The following is a 19,240-nucleotide window of genomic DNA, read 5'->3' on the forward strand; positions in this document are numbered from 1 at the left end:
TGGTCTGACCCATTAGGCCATTGCTTAAAGAAGTAGCATGGCATAATAGATTGAGCACGGGCCCGGGAGTCAGAAGCTCATGGGTTTTAATCCGGGCTCTGCCACTTTTCTGCTATGTGACCTTGGGCAAGTCACTTTACTTCTCTATGCCTCAGTTATCTCATCTTTAAAGTGGGGATTAAGACTATGAGCCCTATGTGGGACAGGGACTGTGTCCAGCCCAATTTGCTTGTATTCCCCCCCTAGCACTTAGTACAGTGCCTGACACTTAGTAAGCACTTGACAAACACCACTATTATTATTATTATTATATTCTTATGGTCCAGTAGTCTTATTCCAAAGAATTCCCTCCTGCTTAATAGAGTACCCTGAAGGATTTTGAGATCTCTCCCTTAGTCATTTCAAATCTGTTCCCCAACTGGTCCAATTGGAGAGGTGTAATGGTCTGTCACACCTGCAAGGAGTGTGCAGTCAACCAATCAATAGTATTTATTGAGCGCTACTGTGTGCTGAACACTGTACTGAACCCTTGGAGGAGTACAGTATAGTTGTTAGATTTGTTCCTTGTCCACAAGGAGTTTACGGTCTAGAGGTCTTTGCAGAATGGAAGAATTTCTTTGCCTGTTGTACCCAGTTTAGGAACATTATTTAAGCTGGCTTGGAGCTGAGTATACGGAAAGAGGGCAGCTAGTAGATAATATTCATTTGGCCCTAACTGTGCCTAGTGACTTTCCCAAGTTACCTTGGGAAAACTGGCAGAACTGGGATTAGAACCCAGATCTGTGCTCTTTCAACTAGGCAGTGCTTCTCCTTGATTCCTATGTTCTTTATTTAATCAATTAATGATTCTGGATAATTTATTGAGCACCTGTTTGATACAGAGAATTGTACTAACTGTACTAAGCTGGTCCCTATCTCCAGTTGAATGTCAAGACCATGAGCCAGTGGCCTGTCCAATAAAGCTGCCTCCATCTTTTGTACCTCACTGTCAGTAAGCAGCATTTTTCGTTAGCCTTATTTTGATTATTCAGTGATATGTATTGAGTCTTTACTATATGCAGAGCACTGTACTAAATGCTTGGCAAAGTACAATACAACAGACTTGGTGGACAAACTCCCAGCCCACAAGGACCTTAAAGCTTAAACTTGGTCTACAAAGTATATGGAAATTGAGAGAAAGATGATCTGAAGCAGAAAAATAATTTCCTTATATTTCCCTCTGCAGCTATCTTATGCACAAAAAAGAATTTAAAATATTTACTTGATTGTTGGCATTTTGAGGGCTGCTCAGAATTCATTTGATTAGTTGCGTTTAAGAAGCTGTATCTACATTTTTCTTAGTTGAAACTTGCATATTTTTCCCCTTTCTTTCCTAGGCATGATATGGTCTGAATGTAAAGAAATCTGGTCTCAAGGTCCCAAGGAATATTTGTTTGAGCTATGGAACATGCTTGATTTTGGTATGTTAGCGATCTTTGCAGCATCCTTCATTGCAAGGTTTATGGCATTTTGGCATGCTTCCAGAGCGCAGAAGTATGTTGACGAGAATATGACAAATTTGACAGCTGCTTCACTGGAAGAAAACATAAAGTACTATACCTTGGGTGAGTTTGATGCCCATAGTTAATATCGTTACAATGATCAAAAGAACCATCTGGGTCAGTAGATTTGAATATTTTTAAAGTACTCCTACTTCTATTGCTATTAATTGTGGTATATGTTAAGCACCTACTATGTGTCAAGCACTGTTTTAAGCACTGGGGAAGATAATCAGGTAAGACACAGTCCCTGTCCCATACAGGGCTCACAAATTAAATAGAAAAGAGAACAGGTGTTGAATCCCCATTTTACAGATGAGGTAACTGAGGCACAGAGAAGTAGAATGACTTGCCCAAGGTCACACAGCTGGCAAATGGCAGAGTCAGGATTAGAACCCAGGCCCTTTTTACTACCAGGCCTGTGCTTTATCTTGCTGCTTCTCGAGAGTTTCATGGGCCTCACAATCTAAAAATTAAAAGTGGGAGAGGGAACCAGTGACAGACATGAAACAAAACACTCTACCAACATAAAGACAAAAAACAAGATCTGTAGGGTTCTAGAGTCCCAAGGGATAGAGCTTGTCAGCCGTGTGACCCTGGGCAACTCACTTAACTCTTCTGTGCTTCAGTTACCTCATCTATAAAATGGGGATTGAAATTGCGAGCCCCATGTGAGACAGGGACTCTGTCCAACCTGATTTGCTTGTATCCACCCCAGCATTTAGTACTGTGCCTGGCACAAAATAAGAACTTAACAAATACCACAATTATTATCATTACTATTTTAAACATCCTGAATTGTACTTCCCAAGAGATTAGTACAGTGCTCCGCACACATTAGTGCTCAGTAAATATGATTGAATGAATGAATAAACATCCAGTGGGCTATAGTTTGTTCTTTCCCATGGGAAATTTCTTTTTCATATAACAAAGAGTCCATATGCTGTGCTAGTCAGGTTCTGTTGAATGTCTCTAACCTAAATCAGTTCAAAGAGATTAAATTATTGCAGGTGTTAGCTGGTTGCTCATATGTACTCTCTTGTATCACATCTTTCTCTTGATTGTCTAGTCCATTGTTTTGAAACTCTTTTAGGCTGAATTTTGATTTGAAATGGGTTTGTTTGAGAAGACTGTCCTCTCTAATGGTTTAGTGATACATTACATGTGGGGTTTTACTCTTTGATGGCCACTCTGATGAAATGCATTGATGGGTAATAGTAGTAGAACTAATAATGGTATTAAGCATCTATTGCATGTAGAACACTTTAATAAGTGCAGGGAAAGAATTCACAAATGGAAATTAAATATGCTCCCTGGCCCTTACAATCTAAAAATTAAAAGGCGGGAAAGGGACTGAGAGCAGGCATACATGGAGAGATGAAACAAAACACTCGAACAACAATAACAGAAAAAACAAAGACCTGTAAGGTTCTAGAAGAGCATAATTTTAGACTTTTCGTGGCTGAGTTCACAGCAGCCTGATAAAGTCAAATCAACCAATGGTATTTATTGAGCGCTTACTATGTGCACAGCACTGTACTAAGCACGTGGGAGAGTACACTACAACAGAATTAGGTGATCCTTTCCCTGCCCGTAACCAGCTTGCAGTCTAAAGCTTCCAGTTTAGGCAAAAGTTCGCCTCTCTTGAATGAACACTGAAAGTTACCCACAGTCCCATAATCACTCTTGAGACTTGTGTGGATTCCACTCTTCTTTGATCATATCTTTCTATAAGACAATCTGACAGATCAGCCATTTGAACTGTGTGAGAGGGGGCAGCCTCATTCTGGAGTTATATTGCCGTCTACAGTAACCTCTAGGAAATCAGTGGGGGTAGTTTCCCAAGTTCCAGGCACTTACATGAGAAACTCTCATTTCTTCCTAGCCAGGATAAAATGGGATCCGTCTGACCCCCAGATCATATCAGAAGGCCTTTATGCGATTGCTGTGGTTTTAAGCTTCTCCAGAATAGCTTACATATTACCAGCTAATGAAAGCTTTGGACCACTACAAATATCACTTGGGAGAACTGTAAAGGATATCTTCAAGTTCATGGTCATATTTATCATGGTGTTTGTGGCCTTCATGATAGGAATGTTCAACCTCTACTCCTACTACTTGGGAGCTAAACAAAATGAAGCCTTCACCACGTAAGTGCGACTGAAATCATCATGCTGATCAATGAAGTACTGTTGAACTATTTCCTCCCCAACACACCAATCCCACAACTTTTGTTTTTAAAGGCTATTTGTTAAAAATTGTTATATTTTGGATTAAGGTGTCTGAAAGATTTGGCCATTCTTAAATTGTCATAGTTTTTTTTTTGTTAGATTTTTTCCCTTCACCCACTTGGCAAAGAGGTCTTTTCCTGTGTAACCACATTTTTTTATGGTATTTGTTAAGAATTTACTAGGTGTCAAGTGATGGGGTAGACATAAGCAAATTGGGTTGGACACAGTCCCTGTCCCAGATGGGGCTCACAGTCTCAAACCCCATTTTACAGATGAGGTAACTGAAGCACAGAGAAGTGAAATGACTTGCCCAAGGCCATGCAGCAGACAAGTGAGCAGTGTGGCTCAGTGGAAAGAGCATGGGCTTTGGAGTCAGAGGTCATGGGTTCAAATCCCGGCTCCACCAATTGTCAGCTGTGTGACTTTGGGCAAGTCACTTAACTTCTCTGTGCCTCAGTTCCCTCATCTGTAAAATGGGGATTAAGACTGTGAGCCCCCCGTGGGACAATCTGATCACCTTGTAACCTCTCCAGTGCTTAGAACAGTGCTTTGCACATAATAAGTGCTTAATAAATGCCATTATTATTATTATTATAAGTGGCAGAGCCAGAATTAGAACCCATGACCTCCTGATTTCCAGGCCAGGCGTCTATCCACCTTGCCATGTCACTTCTACTCGCACCATACTGGGCTGCAGCAGCAGGAACTCCGGGAAATTGACCGCAGAGGCAGCTGTGTTCAGCTGTGGTGTCTGATTTTCTCCTCTAGCTCTGCTCAGCTCTATACCAAATGTGTGGGTCTGTGTGTCTCTGAGAGTGTGATTGTTTGATGAACAAAAATAATCCATTAATCAGTCAGTAGAGAAGCAGCATGTCCTAGTAGATAGAGCACGGGCCTGGGGGCCAGAAGGACTTGGGTTCTACTTCCACTCTGCCACTTGTCCACTGTGTAATCATGGACAAGTCACTTCACTGCTCTGGGCCTCAGTTACCTCAGCTGGCTGTAAAATGGAGATTAAGTTTGTGAGCCCCATGTGGGACAGGGACTGTGTTCATTCATTCATTGTCATATTTATTGAGCACTTACTGTGTGCAGAGCACTGTACTAGGCACTTTGGAGAGTACAATGCACCAATAAATAGACACATTCCCTGCCCACAGTGAGTTTACAGTCTAGAGGACGGTATCCAACCTGGTTAACATGTGTCAATTTCAGTGCTTACTTAGTACAGCCTCTGACACATAATAAACATTTATTAAATGCTCTAAAAAGTGGTATAAGTATGTGTATTTAGGTACATCTGTTTATGTGCATATGTGTCTCCATCTTGGTGAGAGTTATGTGTGGTTCTGGGTGCGTGCTTGCATGTCAGAGCGACTACCTGTGTTTTATGATTATGATATTTACTATGTGCTAAGCACTGGGAAAATACAAGGTGATTAGATCAGACACAGTCCCTGTCCCACATAGGACACTCAATCTGTCCTATCCCCATTTTTATAGATGAGGAAACAGTCCCAGAGTCATTTAGTGACTTACCTAAGGTCACTCAACTGGCCACTTGAAAAACTGAGATTAAAATCTAAATCTGAGTCCTGTGTTCTTTCCACAAGGTCACTGTATCTGCCACTAATGCCATCTGCCTGTTTTCTTTTTCCCCATCTCTCTTTCCCTCTGACTTTATTTCTGTCTTTATATATACCACTAATAAATAATAGTGGTGTCTGTTAAGCACTATGTGCCATACATTCATTCATTCAATTGTATTTATTGAGCGCTTACTGTGTGCAGAGCACTGTACTAAGCACTTGGGAAGTACAAGTCAGCAACATATAGAGATGGCTCCTACCCAACAACGGGCTCAAGGGCTAGGGTAGATTCAAGATAATCAGGTTGGACACAGTCTGTCTCACATGGGGCTCACAGTCTTAAGTAGGAGAAAAACAGGTATAGAATAGCCATTTTACTAGTGAGGAAACTGAGGCCCAGATTAGTTAAATGACTAGTCCATGTTCTTCCCACTAGCCTTCCCTACTTCTCATTCCTGTTTTCTCTTCCTTCCACACACAGCACATGTTTGGGACCATTGGCCACCCTTTCTCTACCCAAGGACAATAATAATAGTTATTACAAATATAGAAATAATAATAATAATAATAGTGATATTTTTAGTGGGAAAACAGCATGCCCCAGTTTAAAGAACATTGGCTGGGAATCAGAGGATCAGGGTTCTAACCCTGTCTCTGCCACTTATCTGATGTATGGCCTTGTAAAAGTCACTTAACTTCTCTGTGCCTTAGTTTCTTCATCTGTAAAATGGGAATTAAATCTTCTTCCCTCCAACTTAGACTATGAACCCCATGTGGGATAGAGACTGTGTCCATCCTGATTATTTTATATCTATTCCAGCACTTAATACAGTGCTTGGCACCTAACAAAGACTGTAATCATCCTCATCATTTGTTAAGCACATACCATGTGCTAAGCACTGTACTGAGCGCTGAAGTAAATACAAGGTAATCAGGTTCGTTAGTCCCTCTGCAATTAAGTAGGAGGAAGAACAGGTGTTTACTCCCCATTTTCTAGTTGAGCATACTGAGGCACGGATATGTTAAGTGACTTGCCCAAGGTCACACAGCAGGCAAATAGCAGTGCAAACATTAGAATATTATGTCGCAATTTAAGGAAATTTGGTCACTATATTTGTCTCTGGCCTATTTTTCCTTCCAGAGTGGAAGAAAGCTTTAAGACATTGTTCTGGGCTATATTTGGACTTTCCGAAGTGAAATCAGTGGTCATCAACTATAACCACAAATTCATCGAGAATATTGGTTATGTCCTATATGGAGTCTATAACGTTACGATGGTCATTGTTTTACTGAACATGCTAATTGCGATGATCAACAGCTCGTTCCAGGAGATTGAGGTAAACTGTAGATGTCTTTTCCTATATCTTTTTAAGGAGATTAAGATAGAGTTTCTCTAAACTTTATTAGGCATTAAAATGATTTTGTTTTTCATGCACAAGTCACTGCCGAAATATCTCAGTAGTTTTGTTTGCAAGTCTCTCTGTAAACAATCAAATCTGTTTTCCAGGACGATGCTGATGTGGAATGGAAGTTTGCAAGGGCTAAACTCTGGTTTTCCTACTTCGAAGAAGGGAGGACCCTCCCTGTACCTTTCAACCTGGTGCCAAGTCCGAAATCTCTGTTATATCTCTTACTCCGAATTAAAAAATGGATTTCTGAACTGTTTCGGGGTTGCAAAAAGGGTTTTCAGGAAGATGCAGAGATGAATAAGGTACCTGGATTTGCTTATATATGATTCCAGTTTAAAACGCCACATCTGATGCCCATCAGATACTAGTTGCAGTTTTTAACACTCACAGTGAATAATGACTTATCAGGGGACTCAGATTTACCCTATACAACACAGATATAAGCATGGACGTATCTTCAGAGTTAGACGTGCTAAAGAGCCATCCGCTCCTTCTCTGCCCCCACATCTTCTGTTCCAGAAGATACAATCAGGAGGGAAATAAATGACCAATTCTCCTTGGGATGGATGTCAAATAACTGTATACAATAGCATCGATCAATCAGTGGCATTTATTATGTATTTACTTGGTGTAGGGCACTGTACTAAGTGCTTGGAAGAGAATAGTTAAGTAGACATTATTTCTTCCTTCAGGGAGCATATAATTGAGGAGCTACTTGTGATTCTATCAAAATATGGAGTAATTTGAAACAAAATTAGACACTGGGTCCCAATTAGGGGTCCCGCCCATGATCTATCACCAGTGAAAACTGAGTCCCAGCTCTTGGGCAGTACCATTTTTTTTAAATGATATCTCTTGTGTTTACTCTATGCCCGGCACTGTACTAAGCACTAGATACAAGGTAATCTATATTGTACTCAGTCCCTGTCCCACATAGGGTTCACAGGTTCACAGTTTCAATCTCCATTTTACAGATGAAAAATGGATGAAAAATTTCATCACCCTGAAATCTCTAAGTTGCTTTACTTATTTTTAAATTTGTCTTTTTAAAAAGAGAAATGAAGAGAAGAAAATTGGAAAATTAGGAAGTAATGAAGAACTTGCAAATTTGTCACTTGACAACAAACAGGTAAGGGAATATTTGAAAGTAGCCTCTCCTATTTCTGTTCACTGATTCACGCAATCCTAACGATGTGCCTGATGAGGTATTAGAGGGTGTGGGTAATGCTTTTATGGAAACATTTGAAGTTGTTTGTCAGAAGAGATGAGAAGAGGCCTGGGATTTAAGCATATTTTGAACTTCAGGAAGAAAGGAAGAGTAGTGAACCATGGTACTTAGTCTGCCATGACTTTTTCAATCCTGGACACTCAGGAATAGAGAACATTTATAAATATTTGGAGATGGTTGCAGTTTTTTTGCACTGCAAAAAAATTTGCAGTGTGTTTCACAGTGAATAACTGTGGTAGGCAAATTTGCTGGAAATGCAAAGGGACACAGCTTTTCTAACAAAAAGTGGAGACTTCTATTAGGGAGAGGATTATTCTAGCCCACTTGTGACAAATAGGCAGAATGCAGTCATAAAACGTTAAAGTTCTGTTAACTGCAGAAGGACAAGTGGCCTACTTGACTAAGAAGAGTATCATATATCTCAATTTTTAAAATGGAGGAGATTTAAAAAACAGACAATTTTAAAATAAGTTGTTTATCTTCCACAATTTAGGTGGTGTGGGGCAGTTCATTTAAATAGTTAATTTATAAGCATTTGCAGAAAAAAACAGGGAGTTTGGGTAGAAACCTGGGTAAAAAAGATTGCTTTTTTGTCAAAGTAATTGACCCTTTTAGTAGAGAAACATTCATGTGTTACCTATAAACTATCAGGAGGATAATAATTGCTAATATAATTTAACACTGTAGGCTTAGCAGATTGCTCAAGAATATATTTTCAGCTAAGTATTCTTATTCCTGAATAAGAAGAAAAAATGCTAGTACATTGATACAAAATTTGACAGTTTTGCTAATACCAGCAAGAACACAGAAATAGTTATGTATTTTTTTAAGTGTGCCAAAAACTGGGATAAGCTTTAGGGTAGATACAAAATAATCCATTTGACCTCAAGTAGTAATATAGAAATAAGTACAGCTTGAAAATAAAGGAGTGAGATGGCTGTAAGTTAATAGGTGCATCTGGAGAAATGTAATTTGAAATAAACGAGTCAGTGACTGGAAAAAGTTGGGGAAACCGAAATGCCGGATGTGATTTAAATTCCAGTCTGTGTTGCAAAGTAGCTGCAAAACCCTCCACAGAGTATTTGTGACAAATGAGGAATTATCAACGAGGACAGGAGAAAGAACATGGGCGAGAACTCATCTGGACTGCCTTCTATTGAGCAACTAGAGTAGACACTTTTTTTGATAATCAGTGCATAACCCAGTATCAAGTCAATCACCTTTGAATTGTAAGGTCTCTTCATGCATTTCCCTGACCCTAAGACATTCTTCTTCTACTGACCAATCAACCCCAGGATAAATCAGTCAATCATAGTTATCTCAATAAATACGATTGATTATCTCTTGAGTACTTAGTCTATACAAAGCACTTTACCAAGTGCTTGAAAAAGTACAATAGAGTAAGTTGACTTATCCCTGCCTTTAAGAAGCTTACAATTTAGCAGGGAGACAGACGTCAAAATAAATTACAAATAGGAGAAGCAACCAGTAGAAGCAGCAGCACGGCTTAGTGGAGAGAGCCCGGGTCTGGGTGTCAGAAGGACCTGGGTTCTAATGCCAGCTTTGCCACTTGTTCTCTGTGTGACCTTGGGCAATTCACTTAACTTCTCTGTGCTTCGATTATCTAAAATAGGGATGAAGACTGTGAGCCCCATGCATGGACTGTGTCCAACCTGATTACCGTGTATCTCCCCCAGTGTTTAGAACAGTGGTGCCTGGCACATAGTAAGCCCATAAGCAAATACTACTTCAAATGCTTAGCACAGAGCTCTGCACATAATAAGCTCTCAACAAATACAATTGAATGAATACTAAGAAAAAATTTAAAAAAGATATGTGAGTGATGCCTGAGTACCCTCAGAGTGTGTAGTTAAGAAACTTTTCCTCCAATTTCCTTAAAGTGAACAGTTAGTATTTTGCTCCATTTAGACCCACTGCTCTCTTCTAATTGTGTTTTAGTGGTCTTTTCCTTCCTACGCTACTGATTTGTCCTCAGGGATAGACTTTTTAATGAGCACAGGAAATAGGTGATTTCATATCTGACTGAAAGACCTCAAGCTTTAATATAGTTTTATAAAACAAAGCCAAAACCTTTATTTTCACAGCTGTTATTTAATTTTAAGGAACAGGGACAAGTGCCAAGAGGACAGAGTTCTTTTCATCACTGTCATTATAAATGATAATGTACAATGTACTAGATAGAACATCTCAGTTTTTGACACTACCTCAAAATTGGTGACATCAAACAATAAAAGCTCCAAGTAATTTTCTAAAGGAGTAAAGGAACTTGCATGCACAGAATCAGACTTTTGACTCCAAAAAAAGTGAGGAAATTTACAGATAGAAGAAAATCCTACCTTCTCTAAAATTATTATTATTATTATAGTATTTGTTAAGCACTTATTATGTGTCTAGCATTGTTTTACATTGTTTTTAACACAAGTTAAAAAGGTTGGACACAGTCCCTTTCCCACATGGGACTCACAGTCTAAGTAGAAAGGAAAACAGGCATTGAATCCCCATTTTACAAATGAGGAGACTGAGGCTCAGAAGTGAAGTGAGTTGTCCAAGGCTACAAACCAGGGACTGGCAGAGGTGGGATTAGAACCCAGGTTCTCTGACTTCTAGGCCCGTGCTTTTTCAAGTAAACCATGTTGCTCCTCAAAATGCACAAATATCTGTCCTTTGACTCACTGTGGACTCAGGAAATGTGTCTACCAACTCTGTTGCAGTGTACTCTCCTGAGCACTTAGTTCAGTGCTTTGTACATAGTAAGGGCTCAACAAATACTATTGATTGAATGATTGATTTGGGTTCCAAGATGAGGCTACAGATAGTGAGATTTTATTAGTATGTGCAGGTATGGCTGATGGGACCAATTCAAGACTAAAAAGCCTTCTAAGTAATGTGCATGTAAAATTTTCCCCTTGCTTTACTTTTGCACTTGGGCTCGACGTTTCTCCCTCTGGGGGCCATAATCTTCCCACACTTTCTGCTCCAAACCCTGTTTCTGATTTCTGTATGCCTGGCTGGTGTTGCTCATCAAGCTCACAAGCTTATTGGAGGGAATTTAATTTACTTTGCTCCTCCAGGAACACTGATTTTGGGCATACAGTTCACACACTATCCTCTAGGTCTGACATTATCTCATCCAAAGTGACTGAAATCAAGAAGAAATCAAGAAGAAGAACAAATCCTTTTTGACTAAAGAAATCAAAATCAGCCAAGTGAAAAAGCCAGTCACTGAAAACCCAAGGAGGTCATGACTTTTTAGATTATTCGATTTTAGTTGCTTTGATTAAGGATAATTCGCCTGCCGGTGATACTCACAGACCATGAACAAATAACTACTTCAACAGCTCTTTTGCGCTTTCTTTGACTGCCCTTGGTATTTTTTGCAAGTGCTATATACATTCCTAATGCCAAAATGCTGTCTATATTGTAAGGTCAGTTGCCTCAGATACTTTCAAAAAAGCAAATGCATAAGACATGATGCTTGCAGTGAACTTTTCAGACGTTTTGTTCATCATGGAGTCTTCCCTGGAAAAGCTATATCTTGGAAGTTTCTGCCACCAAGTGGCCAGGATACTGATGTGCAATAGTAAAGAATTCGTCCCTCCTCATTTGGATTCTTTTTTTTGGAAAGTTTTTGGAGGAAAATAAAATCAACTCTTTCCATACCACACTTGGCCTATGTAAAGGCAGCATCTTGTGAGTCTGAGGATCCCAGTGTAGGAATGCACCGCTCATCCCAAAATCCCAAATGGGAAAGCCCTTAAAAAAGATGCATCAGATATAACAACCTATCCCTATGGTGGTTCACTCAAAGATGAAAGTAGGTAGGCTAGGACTTCAGAATGCAAATACAAAAAAACCCAACCTGATCAAATACAATAGCAGGCATCACAAACAGCCAATATGAAAGCACACACATGACCTTCCTTACTGAAGCATGGAGGAATAGGGAATTAAGATTGCATAATGATCTTTTCACACATTCTCACATTTTCCTATATAATTTTGCTCTGACACTTTTTTTAATAGTATTTGTTAAGCACTTACTGTGTGATAAGTCCTGCAGTAGTCCATGTCCCACATGGGGCTCATTCCTGCCTTAGAATTCCACCTCAGAAATTGAGCTTGACCTTGAGTTTTCAGGAACTTGTTTTCTGGTCAATCTCTCACTGGGTTCTTGGATTCTCTGTCACCCTAGTGCCAGGATGCCTAAGGTAGAGGCCAGTGTTCTTGGGGATGGCACCTTCTAGATGATAATAGGTGCCAGATTATGCCAACCACTTCCATCTGCTCCCCCACAGTCTCTCTCTGGCCTCAAATCCAACTGTGTGCTTAGACTGAGAGGGCAAAGGAGGTATAGGGAAGGAAGGCAGTAAGTAGGGGAGTGAAAACCCTGAAGAGCCAATTAGACTCCTCTGGGAATTCCTGTTTTGCCGTGACCAACCTGCCTCTCGTTTTCTGGGAAAGGATCGGACCATTTGAGTTGATCCATCTGGTTTGTTTAGAGCTGTTAATTGTGAGTTCCTTTTATTTCAGGAGTGCAGGGGGAATCAAATATAATCACTGTTATTTACAAGGTGCTTTAGGAAATGCATTTCCAGTTGTTTTTATGTTTGATTGCAGCTTGGTCATAGAAAACAGTCAAGCATAAGAAGCTCAGAAGATCTTCATCTGAATAGTTTGAACAGTCCCCCAGGACAATATCAGGTAAAAATGAAAGTGCCACTGAAAAATAAATGAAACTGGCCACTCCTAATATTCAGAGCAAATTCATTCACTTTGAGAGAATTTGAGAAGGTGAAGTGCAAATCTGAAGTGGCAGAGATTGTCCAGTACTCTAAACATTAGAAAGCAACTCCTGGACACGTTATTATTATTAGGAAGCAGCATGGCCTAGTGAAAAGAAGCTTAGGGATCAGAGGTTCTGGGTTCTAATCCTGATCTACCACATTTCTGCTGTGTGACCTTGAGCAAGTCACTTAACATCTCTATGCCTCAATTCCCCCATTTGCAAAATGGGGATTCAATACCTGTTCTTCCTCCTACTTAGAGCCCAGAGTGGGACCTGATGATCTCATATCTTCCCCAGCACTTAGTACAGAGCTTGGCACATACTAACCATTTAACTTATAGCACAATTATTATTACTATCACCATTAGCAGTCATTGTATTTAGGGCCTTCATTTGCAGCTGGGTAGGGATTGTCTCTATCTGTTGCCAAATTATACTTTCCAAGCGCTTAGTACAGTGCTCTGCACACAGTAAGTGCTCAATAAATATGATTGAATGAATGAATGGCCCAGTGTAGCATGGTGATGGAGTCTCTCAGTGAGAATGACAGAAGAGCTTCTGGCTTGAGGTTTTATGGCCAGGGCCCATGGTCAGGAATTCATTCCATTGCTAGCAGTTTGCACACGCTTCTCGCACTCTCATCCCTGCCAGTAGTGTCACAACCGGCTCACTAAGTGTGTAGGCAAGCCGAGGTGTAGCACATTACAAAATGCATGCACTGGGCATCTACATGCAGAACAAATGCATTAGGTGATATTTTACATTGGATTAATTACTTGTAGATTTTTCTGCCCTTTATAATTCACTTTTTTGTCTTTTTGTGTTGGTGCACATACATATGGCAGTTAAAATACACAGTAAGAGAAGAGTTTGAGAATATTCTCTTCCAATCTGGGGGTTGAGTACTAACAAACAAAAAGCAGTGTGGCTTAGTGACAAGAGTATGGGCTTGGGAGTCAGAGATCGTGAATTCTAATCCTGGCTCTGCCATTTATCAGCTGTGTGACTTTGGGCAAGTTACTTAGCTTCTCTGTGCCTCAGTTAACTCATCTGTAAAATGGGGATTAAGATTGTGAGCCCCATGTGGGACAACCTGATTACCTTGGATCTACCCCAGTGCTTAGAACGGTGCTTGGCACAGAGTAAGTGCTTAACAAATACCATCATTATTATTAAAAAAAGGGGAATGGGTGTAAACTCATTGTGGGCAGGGAATGTGTCTGGTAATTATTACATTGTACTCTCCCAAGAGCTTAGTATAGTGCTCTGCATACAATAAGCGCTCAATAAATACAGTTGAATGAAAGAATGAATGGTGAAGCAGAGATTAGCAAGTAATGTTTTTCTTCTTTCGTTTCCCAGAAAATAATGAAGCGACTCATTAAAAGATATGTGCTGAAAGCTCAGGTGGACAAAGAGAGTGATGAAGTCAATGAAGGTGGGTTTAGTGTAGGGTGGCCTTGAAGTAGAGCCATTTGGTCAGGGTGGATCATGGGATGGAAGGCGTCGGTCTGGTTGTATTTCATTGGGTGACCAGCGGAAGGGAGAGAAGAGTAATACTGAGAGAGTTGATGCTTGGAAATTGATCCGAAACGGACATGATATAGGAAGTAATTAATTGCTTTGTAAAGCCACCATTGAGTCTGTCAATCAGCCCGACTTTCGAGAGAGTCGGCTCAGTTGCCGTGGTATCGACACGGACTAGCAAATCACCTGGAACAAGTTTGCAGGCAGCGAGAACATGAGAAGCAGTGTGGTCTAGTTAATAGATCACAGGCCTGGGAGTCAGAGGACTTGGGTTCTAATCCAGACTCCACCACTTGTCTGCTGTGTGATCATGGCCAAGTGTCTTCACTTCTCTGTGCCTCATTTCCCTCATCTTTAAAATGGGGATTAAGACTGTGAGCCCCATTTGGAAAGGGGACTGTGTGCAACTGGATTAATTAACGGGGCCTGGCACAGAGTAAGCGCTTAACAAATAGCCCTGAAAAAAACACAGGCATTTTAACACCAATGTTTAGGAGAAAAGGACAAGACAGAGGAGAAGCAGCTAGCCTATGAGAGCACAGGACAGGGAATGAGACTATAATTGTGACTCCCCCTCTTCTCCGCTATGTGACCTTGGGCAAGACTCTTAGCTTCTCTTTAAAATGCGCAGATGCACATGCTCAAGTGTGCCTGACTGGATCAACAGCTTTTGTTTTAAAAGTTGATTTAACTCTTTTTGATGTTTTTCTTAAGGTGAACTGAAGGAAATCAAACAAGATATCTCAAGTCTCCGCTATGAACTTCTTGAGGAAAAATCCCAGAATACGGAAGATTTAGCAGAACTTATTAGGAAACTTGGGGAGAAATTGTCGATTGATTCAAATCAAGAAGAAAGCAAGAGATAGCAAGAACTTTTTTGTATGAAGTTCAAATTCCAATGCATTTGAAGCCATATTCTTTCCTATTTTTTTTATTTTAGCCCTTATTTTGAACCATGTATAGAGATGAACTCATTCCGGTTATTTTTAATGAAAGTTAACCTTTATTTTTCTTTTGTTGGGAAGAAATCATGAAAAAATAAAATTAGAACTTGAGCCACCTAGTAATGTCACAGTGAATTATAATATACAGGTGGGAGAAGGAGGATCCTGGTGGATTGTGGGTGGTTTTATATTTTGTTTCATTTTCAGGAATTGTCATGTAAACCTGGTGCCTCTAACATGTCTAGGAGTTCCAGGGATGAGATACGGTCCTACCTGGCCCTGGGGAGTCCAATTGATCAATTGATGGTATTTTTTGAGTTCTCACTATGTGTAGAGCACTGTACTTAGCACTTGGGAGAGTACGATACAATAAAGTTAGTGGGCACTTTCCCTACTTTCACGGAGCTTACAGTGTAGGGGAGAGAAAACCAGGCCCCCAGACCAAAGTTTGTCCAGTGATAGAGTTAATGGTGAAATCTCTTTCTTCATAAGATGTATTTTTTCCAGTAGCATAGTAGTGAACACAGTGAGCCCTTATGAACACCCCTGAATTCTCAAGAAGCTTCTTCTTCTCTTCATCATATAATAATAATAATAATAAGAAAAATAATGGTATTTGTTAAGTGCTTGTTTGTGCAAGGCACTATACTAAGCCCTGGGGTGGATACAAGCAAATCAGGTTGGACACAGTCCCTGTCCCATGTAGGGCTTACAGTTCCAATCCCTTTTTTACAGATGTAGTAATGGAGGCACAGAGAAATGAAGTGACTTGCCCAAGGTCACACAGCAGACAATTGGAGGATCAGAATTAGAACCCATGGCCTTCTGACATCTAGGTCTGTGCTCTATCCACTACACCATGCTGCTTCTCTTTCAGTATTGGAGTTTGCACTGCACCTGGGAAGACATTCATTCATTCAATTGTATTTATTGAGTGCTTACTGTGAGCAGAGCATTATACTAAGCACATGGAAGACATCACCGCATTAGTGCAGAGAGCACCTATAGAGTTGGGTTATCTAAAAAATGACCATGATTTATTGTTCCACTACGCAATGAGTCTTAGAGTAGTCTTAAATTTTCTCCTCACCTTTGAAAACATTGGGCTTTAAGAGTTAAAACTATTATTCTTTGCACTTAGCTCTGTACCCTTTGAGTAATTGATCTTCACCCCACTCCCAGCCCCAAAGCACTATGTACATATCTGTAATTTATTTATTGATAGATAATTTATTGATATTAATGCCTGTCTCTCCCTCTAGACTGCGAGCTTCTAGAGGACAGGGAATGTCTCTATCAGCTCGGTTGCATTATACTCTCCCAAGGGCTTAGTACAGTGCTTTGCACACAGTAAGCATTCAATAAATACCACTGACTGATTGATACATTGATTATTTCCTCTTATAATAATGATAATGGCATTTGTTAAGTGCTTACTATGTGCAAATCACTGTTGGAGAAGGAGCGTGGCTCAGTGGAAAGAGCACTAACTTTGGAGTCAGAGGTCATGGGTTCAAATCCTGGCTCCTCCAACTGTCAGCTGTGTGGCTCTGGGCAACTCACTTAACTTCTCTATGCCTCAGTTACCTCATCTGTAAAATGGGGATTAAAATTGTGAGCCCCCCGGGGACAACCTGATCACCTTGTAACCTCCCCAGCACTTAGAACAGTGCTTTGCACATTGTAAGCACTTAACAAATACCATCATCATTATTATTATTATTATTCTAAGCGCTGGGGAGGTTACAAGGAGATCAAGGTCTTCATCCCCATTTTACAGATGAGGTAACAGGCACAGAGGAGTTAAGTGACTTGCCCCAAGTCACACAACTGACAATTGGCAATTGGCAGATTGGAATTCGAACCCATGACCTACGACTCCAAAGCCCGTGCTCTTTCCACTGAGCCGTGCTGCTTCTGCTTTTGATTCAAAGCAGGTTCCAGAGTCTTTTACAAACCAAGCAAGTGGGCCCCAAACCTAATGAAAAAGAGGAGAAAAATTACTCTGAAAACCTGGTTAAGGTCCCAGCAACAGCATCAATTTCTAGCACCTTTAGGAGTTCAGAAGTGGGAATTATCCCGTGATTTTTTTTCTTCTTCAAATACAAATGGATAAAAAGAACCAAAAGCCCGGTTTGAGAGTGACAATGGAATTTATAGGCTCGTTCATTCATTCCCAATTGTGCTGGGACTCAGGGCACCATTCCAGGACATCCTGAATGTTCCGGGACAATTTTCCATGAAGGAGAAGGTGGAGGAAGCTAAATTTGGAGGGGATTAGACCCCAGTACTCCTTCTGCACAGTGGGAATGCCCTGCCTGGTGTGACTCACCAAATACACAGACCTTAAAAGGAGATCTGGTCCAGGTCTGGTACAGAAGTCCATACAGATCACATGCACGGTACTCCGTGGGATAAAAAGAACAGAACCACCTCTCCCCATTTCTTGGGAGTTGCTTGCATGGGGAAGAGATTAGGAGAGGGAGACGGGTCACGTGTGTGGAAGCTTCCCATCCTCTTCAGAAGTACCCATTGCTTTGACCTTCGTGAACGTGTCACATTGTTCACTGTTGGTGGCAGAACGCGTTGGTTAATTACATCCTTTACCACATGTTCTAATGTCTTTCCTCTGGATTCAAATTGAAATGGGGCACCTCAGAATTGAAGATGGAAATGGTAAAAATGAAGACAAAAGCAGTCAAAGTGAGGACGAGAGAACTTGTGTGATGCATGGGCACATTTCCTTTGCATTACTAGAATTTACCTTTGTACAGAGAATAATTTACAATTTTCCTTTCATTTACTATGTTTCTTTAACGGGATTAGCATTGATAATTGGTTTAAGGATTTCTCTCTCATCAGGTTAACTAATTATTTCAATTTGTGAGGAATACCTTAAATGACTTTAAAAGAGTGAACTTGCATTATTTTAGCCTATAAAATGGGGGGGGGGATAATTTTTGACGTTCTCAGATTATAATAAAACAGAAGTAAATTACTGGAACGTAATTTTATCAGCAAATCTCAGAGAAAATCTAGCCTGCTCTTTGAATCAGGGAATTTGGCGTTTATAAACCTTAAAATTCCCCCTCAGACATGGGAAAGGACATTCTGGAAAAGTTTACCAAGAGACACATAGTTATTGGACACAGTTTTGAAGATAATTGTTGGAAAGGAATAAGGCTAAACCTGCGAAAGCAGCACAGAGCTTCACTATAAAATCATCTGGGAGAAAATGTGATTAAAAGTTATTGAGGTTCATTTGATTATCACAAAATGAATGTTTACCCTTTACTTTCAAATCTGATATTAGAGACAAAATGAAGACACCCCAATGGTACATGGACGTTTAAAAATTAATCTATTTGATTCAATTGGATATGTTACAGGATTATTCATAGTTTTCTGGTCTTATTACATTTATTAAGCATTTGATTGATTAATATATTGAACACTGAATGATTTACAAATTGGCAAACACTGATTTTGCCTGCGACTGTTGACGTTCTCAAGCTTCCTATTCAGTTGCATAAGACATGCCTCAACAAATCCCCCAAAACTGTTGCAATTTTTGGTTGGTGAATATCTGGAAATAGCTCTTTGTCCTTGCGACTATTCATTTTCCTTTCTAAGTCAGCGCCTATCAGAGACTGGCAGTGTTTTCGTACTTCTGCGTTTTAATTGGAATAGTTTATGGCTAAATAAGGAGAGAAACTTTAAATATAGTTTGGCATTTTACTGAACAAGTTTAATGAATATTACAAATCTTTTTAAACCCCCACTTTGACAACTCAGGCTTTGAAGTTCCACTATATATTCATATGGTGTCTAAGGTTGGACAGCTTCAATTGTTATTCATATTTTATATGTCATTACCAAACAGAAGAGGTCTATTTCCTAATTTATTGTGACAATATTTGAAAACACTTGTAAAAATAAACATCTTACCTAACTCAGAGAAATTAGA

At 40.0% G+C, this 19,240-nt stretch overlaps 1 protein-coding gene across 2 annotated transcripts in view; it reads left to right on the forward strand.

The window, feature by feature from the left end:
• Positions 1–15,381, forward strand: part of TRPC6 (transient receptor potential cation channel subfamily C member 6) — a 65,013-nt gene extending 49,632 nt beyond the window's left edge. Inside the window, exons 6-13 of one of the 2 annotated variants that reach the window (XM_038761884.1) lie at positions 1,377–1,604; positions 3,424–3,688; positions 6,500–6,695; positions 6,866–7,069; positions 7,822–7,896; positions 12,634–12,717; positions 14,165–14,240; positions 15,044–15,381. In XM_038761884.1, coding sequence (XP_038617812.1) covers positions 1,377–1,604; positions 3,424–3,688; positions 6,500–6,695; positions 6,866–7,069; positions 7,822–7,896; positions 12,634–12,717; positions 14,165–14,240; positions 15,044–15,195 — 1,280 coding nt within the window. In that variant the 3' untranslated portion in view covers positions 15,196–15,381. The remainder of the gene's footprint in view (positions 1–1,376; positions 1,605–3,423; positions 3,689–6,499; positions 6,696–6,865; positions 7,070–7,821; positions 7,897–12,633; positions 12,718–14,164; positions 14,241–15,043) is intronic. The other variant, XM_038761885.1, reaches the window with a different exon arrangement.
• The last annotated feature ends 3,859 nt before the right edge of the window (positions 15,382–19,240 follow it).

This window comes from Tachyglossus aculeatus, chromosome 20 (assembly GCF_015852505.1).
Source record: "Tachyglossus aculeatus isolate mTacAcu1 chromosome 20, mTacAcu1.pri, whole genome shotgun sequence".
Taxonomy (NCBI): domain Eukaryota; kingdom Metazoa; phylum Chordata; class Mammalia; order Monotremata; family Tachyglossidae; genus Tachyglossus; species Tachyglossus aculeatus.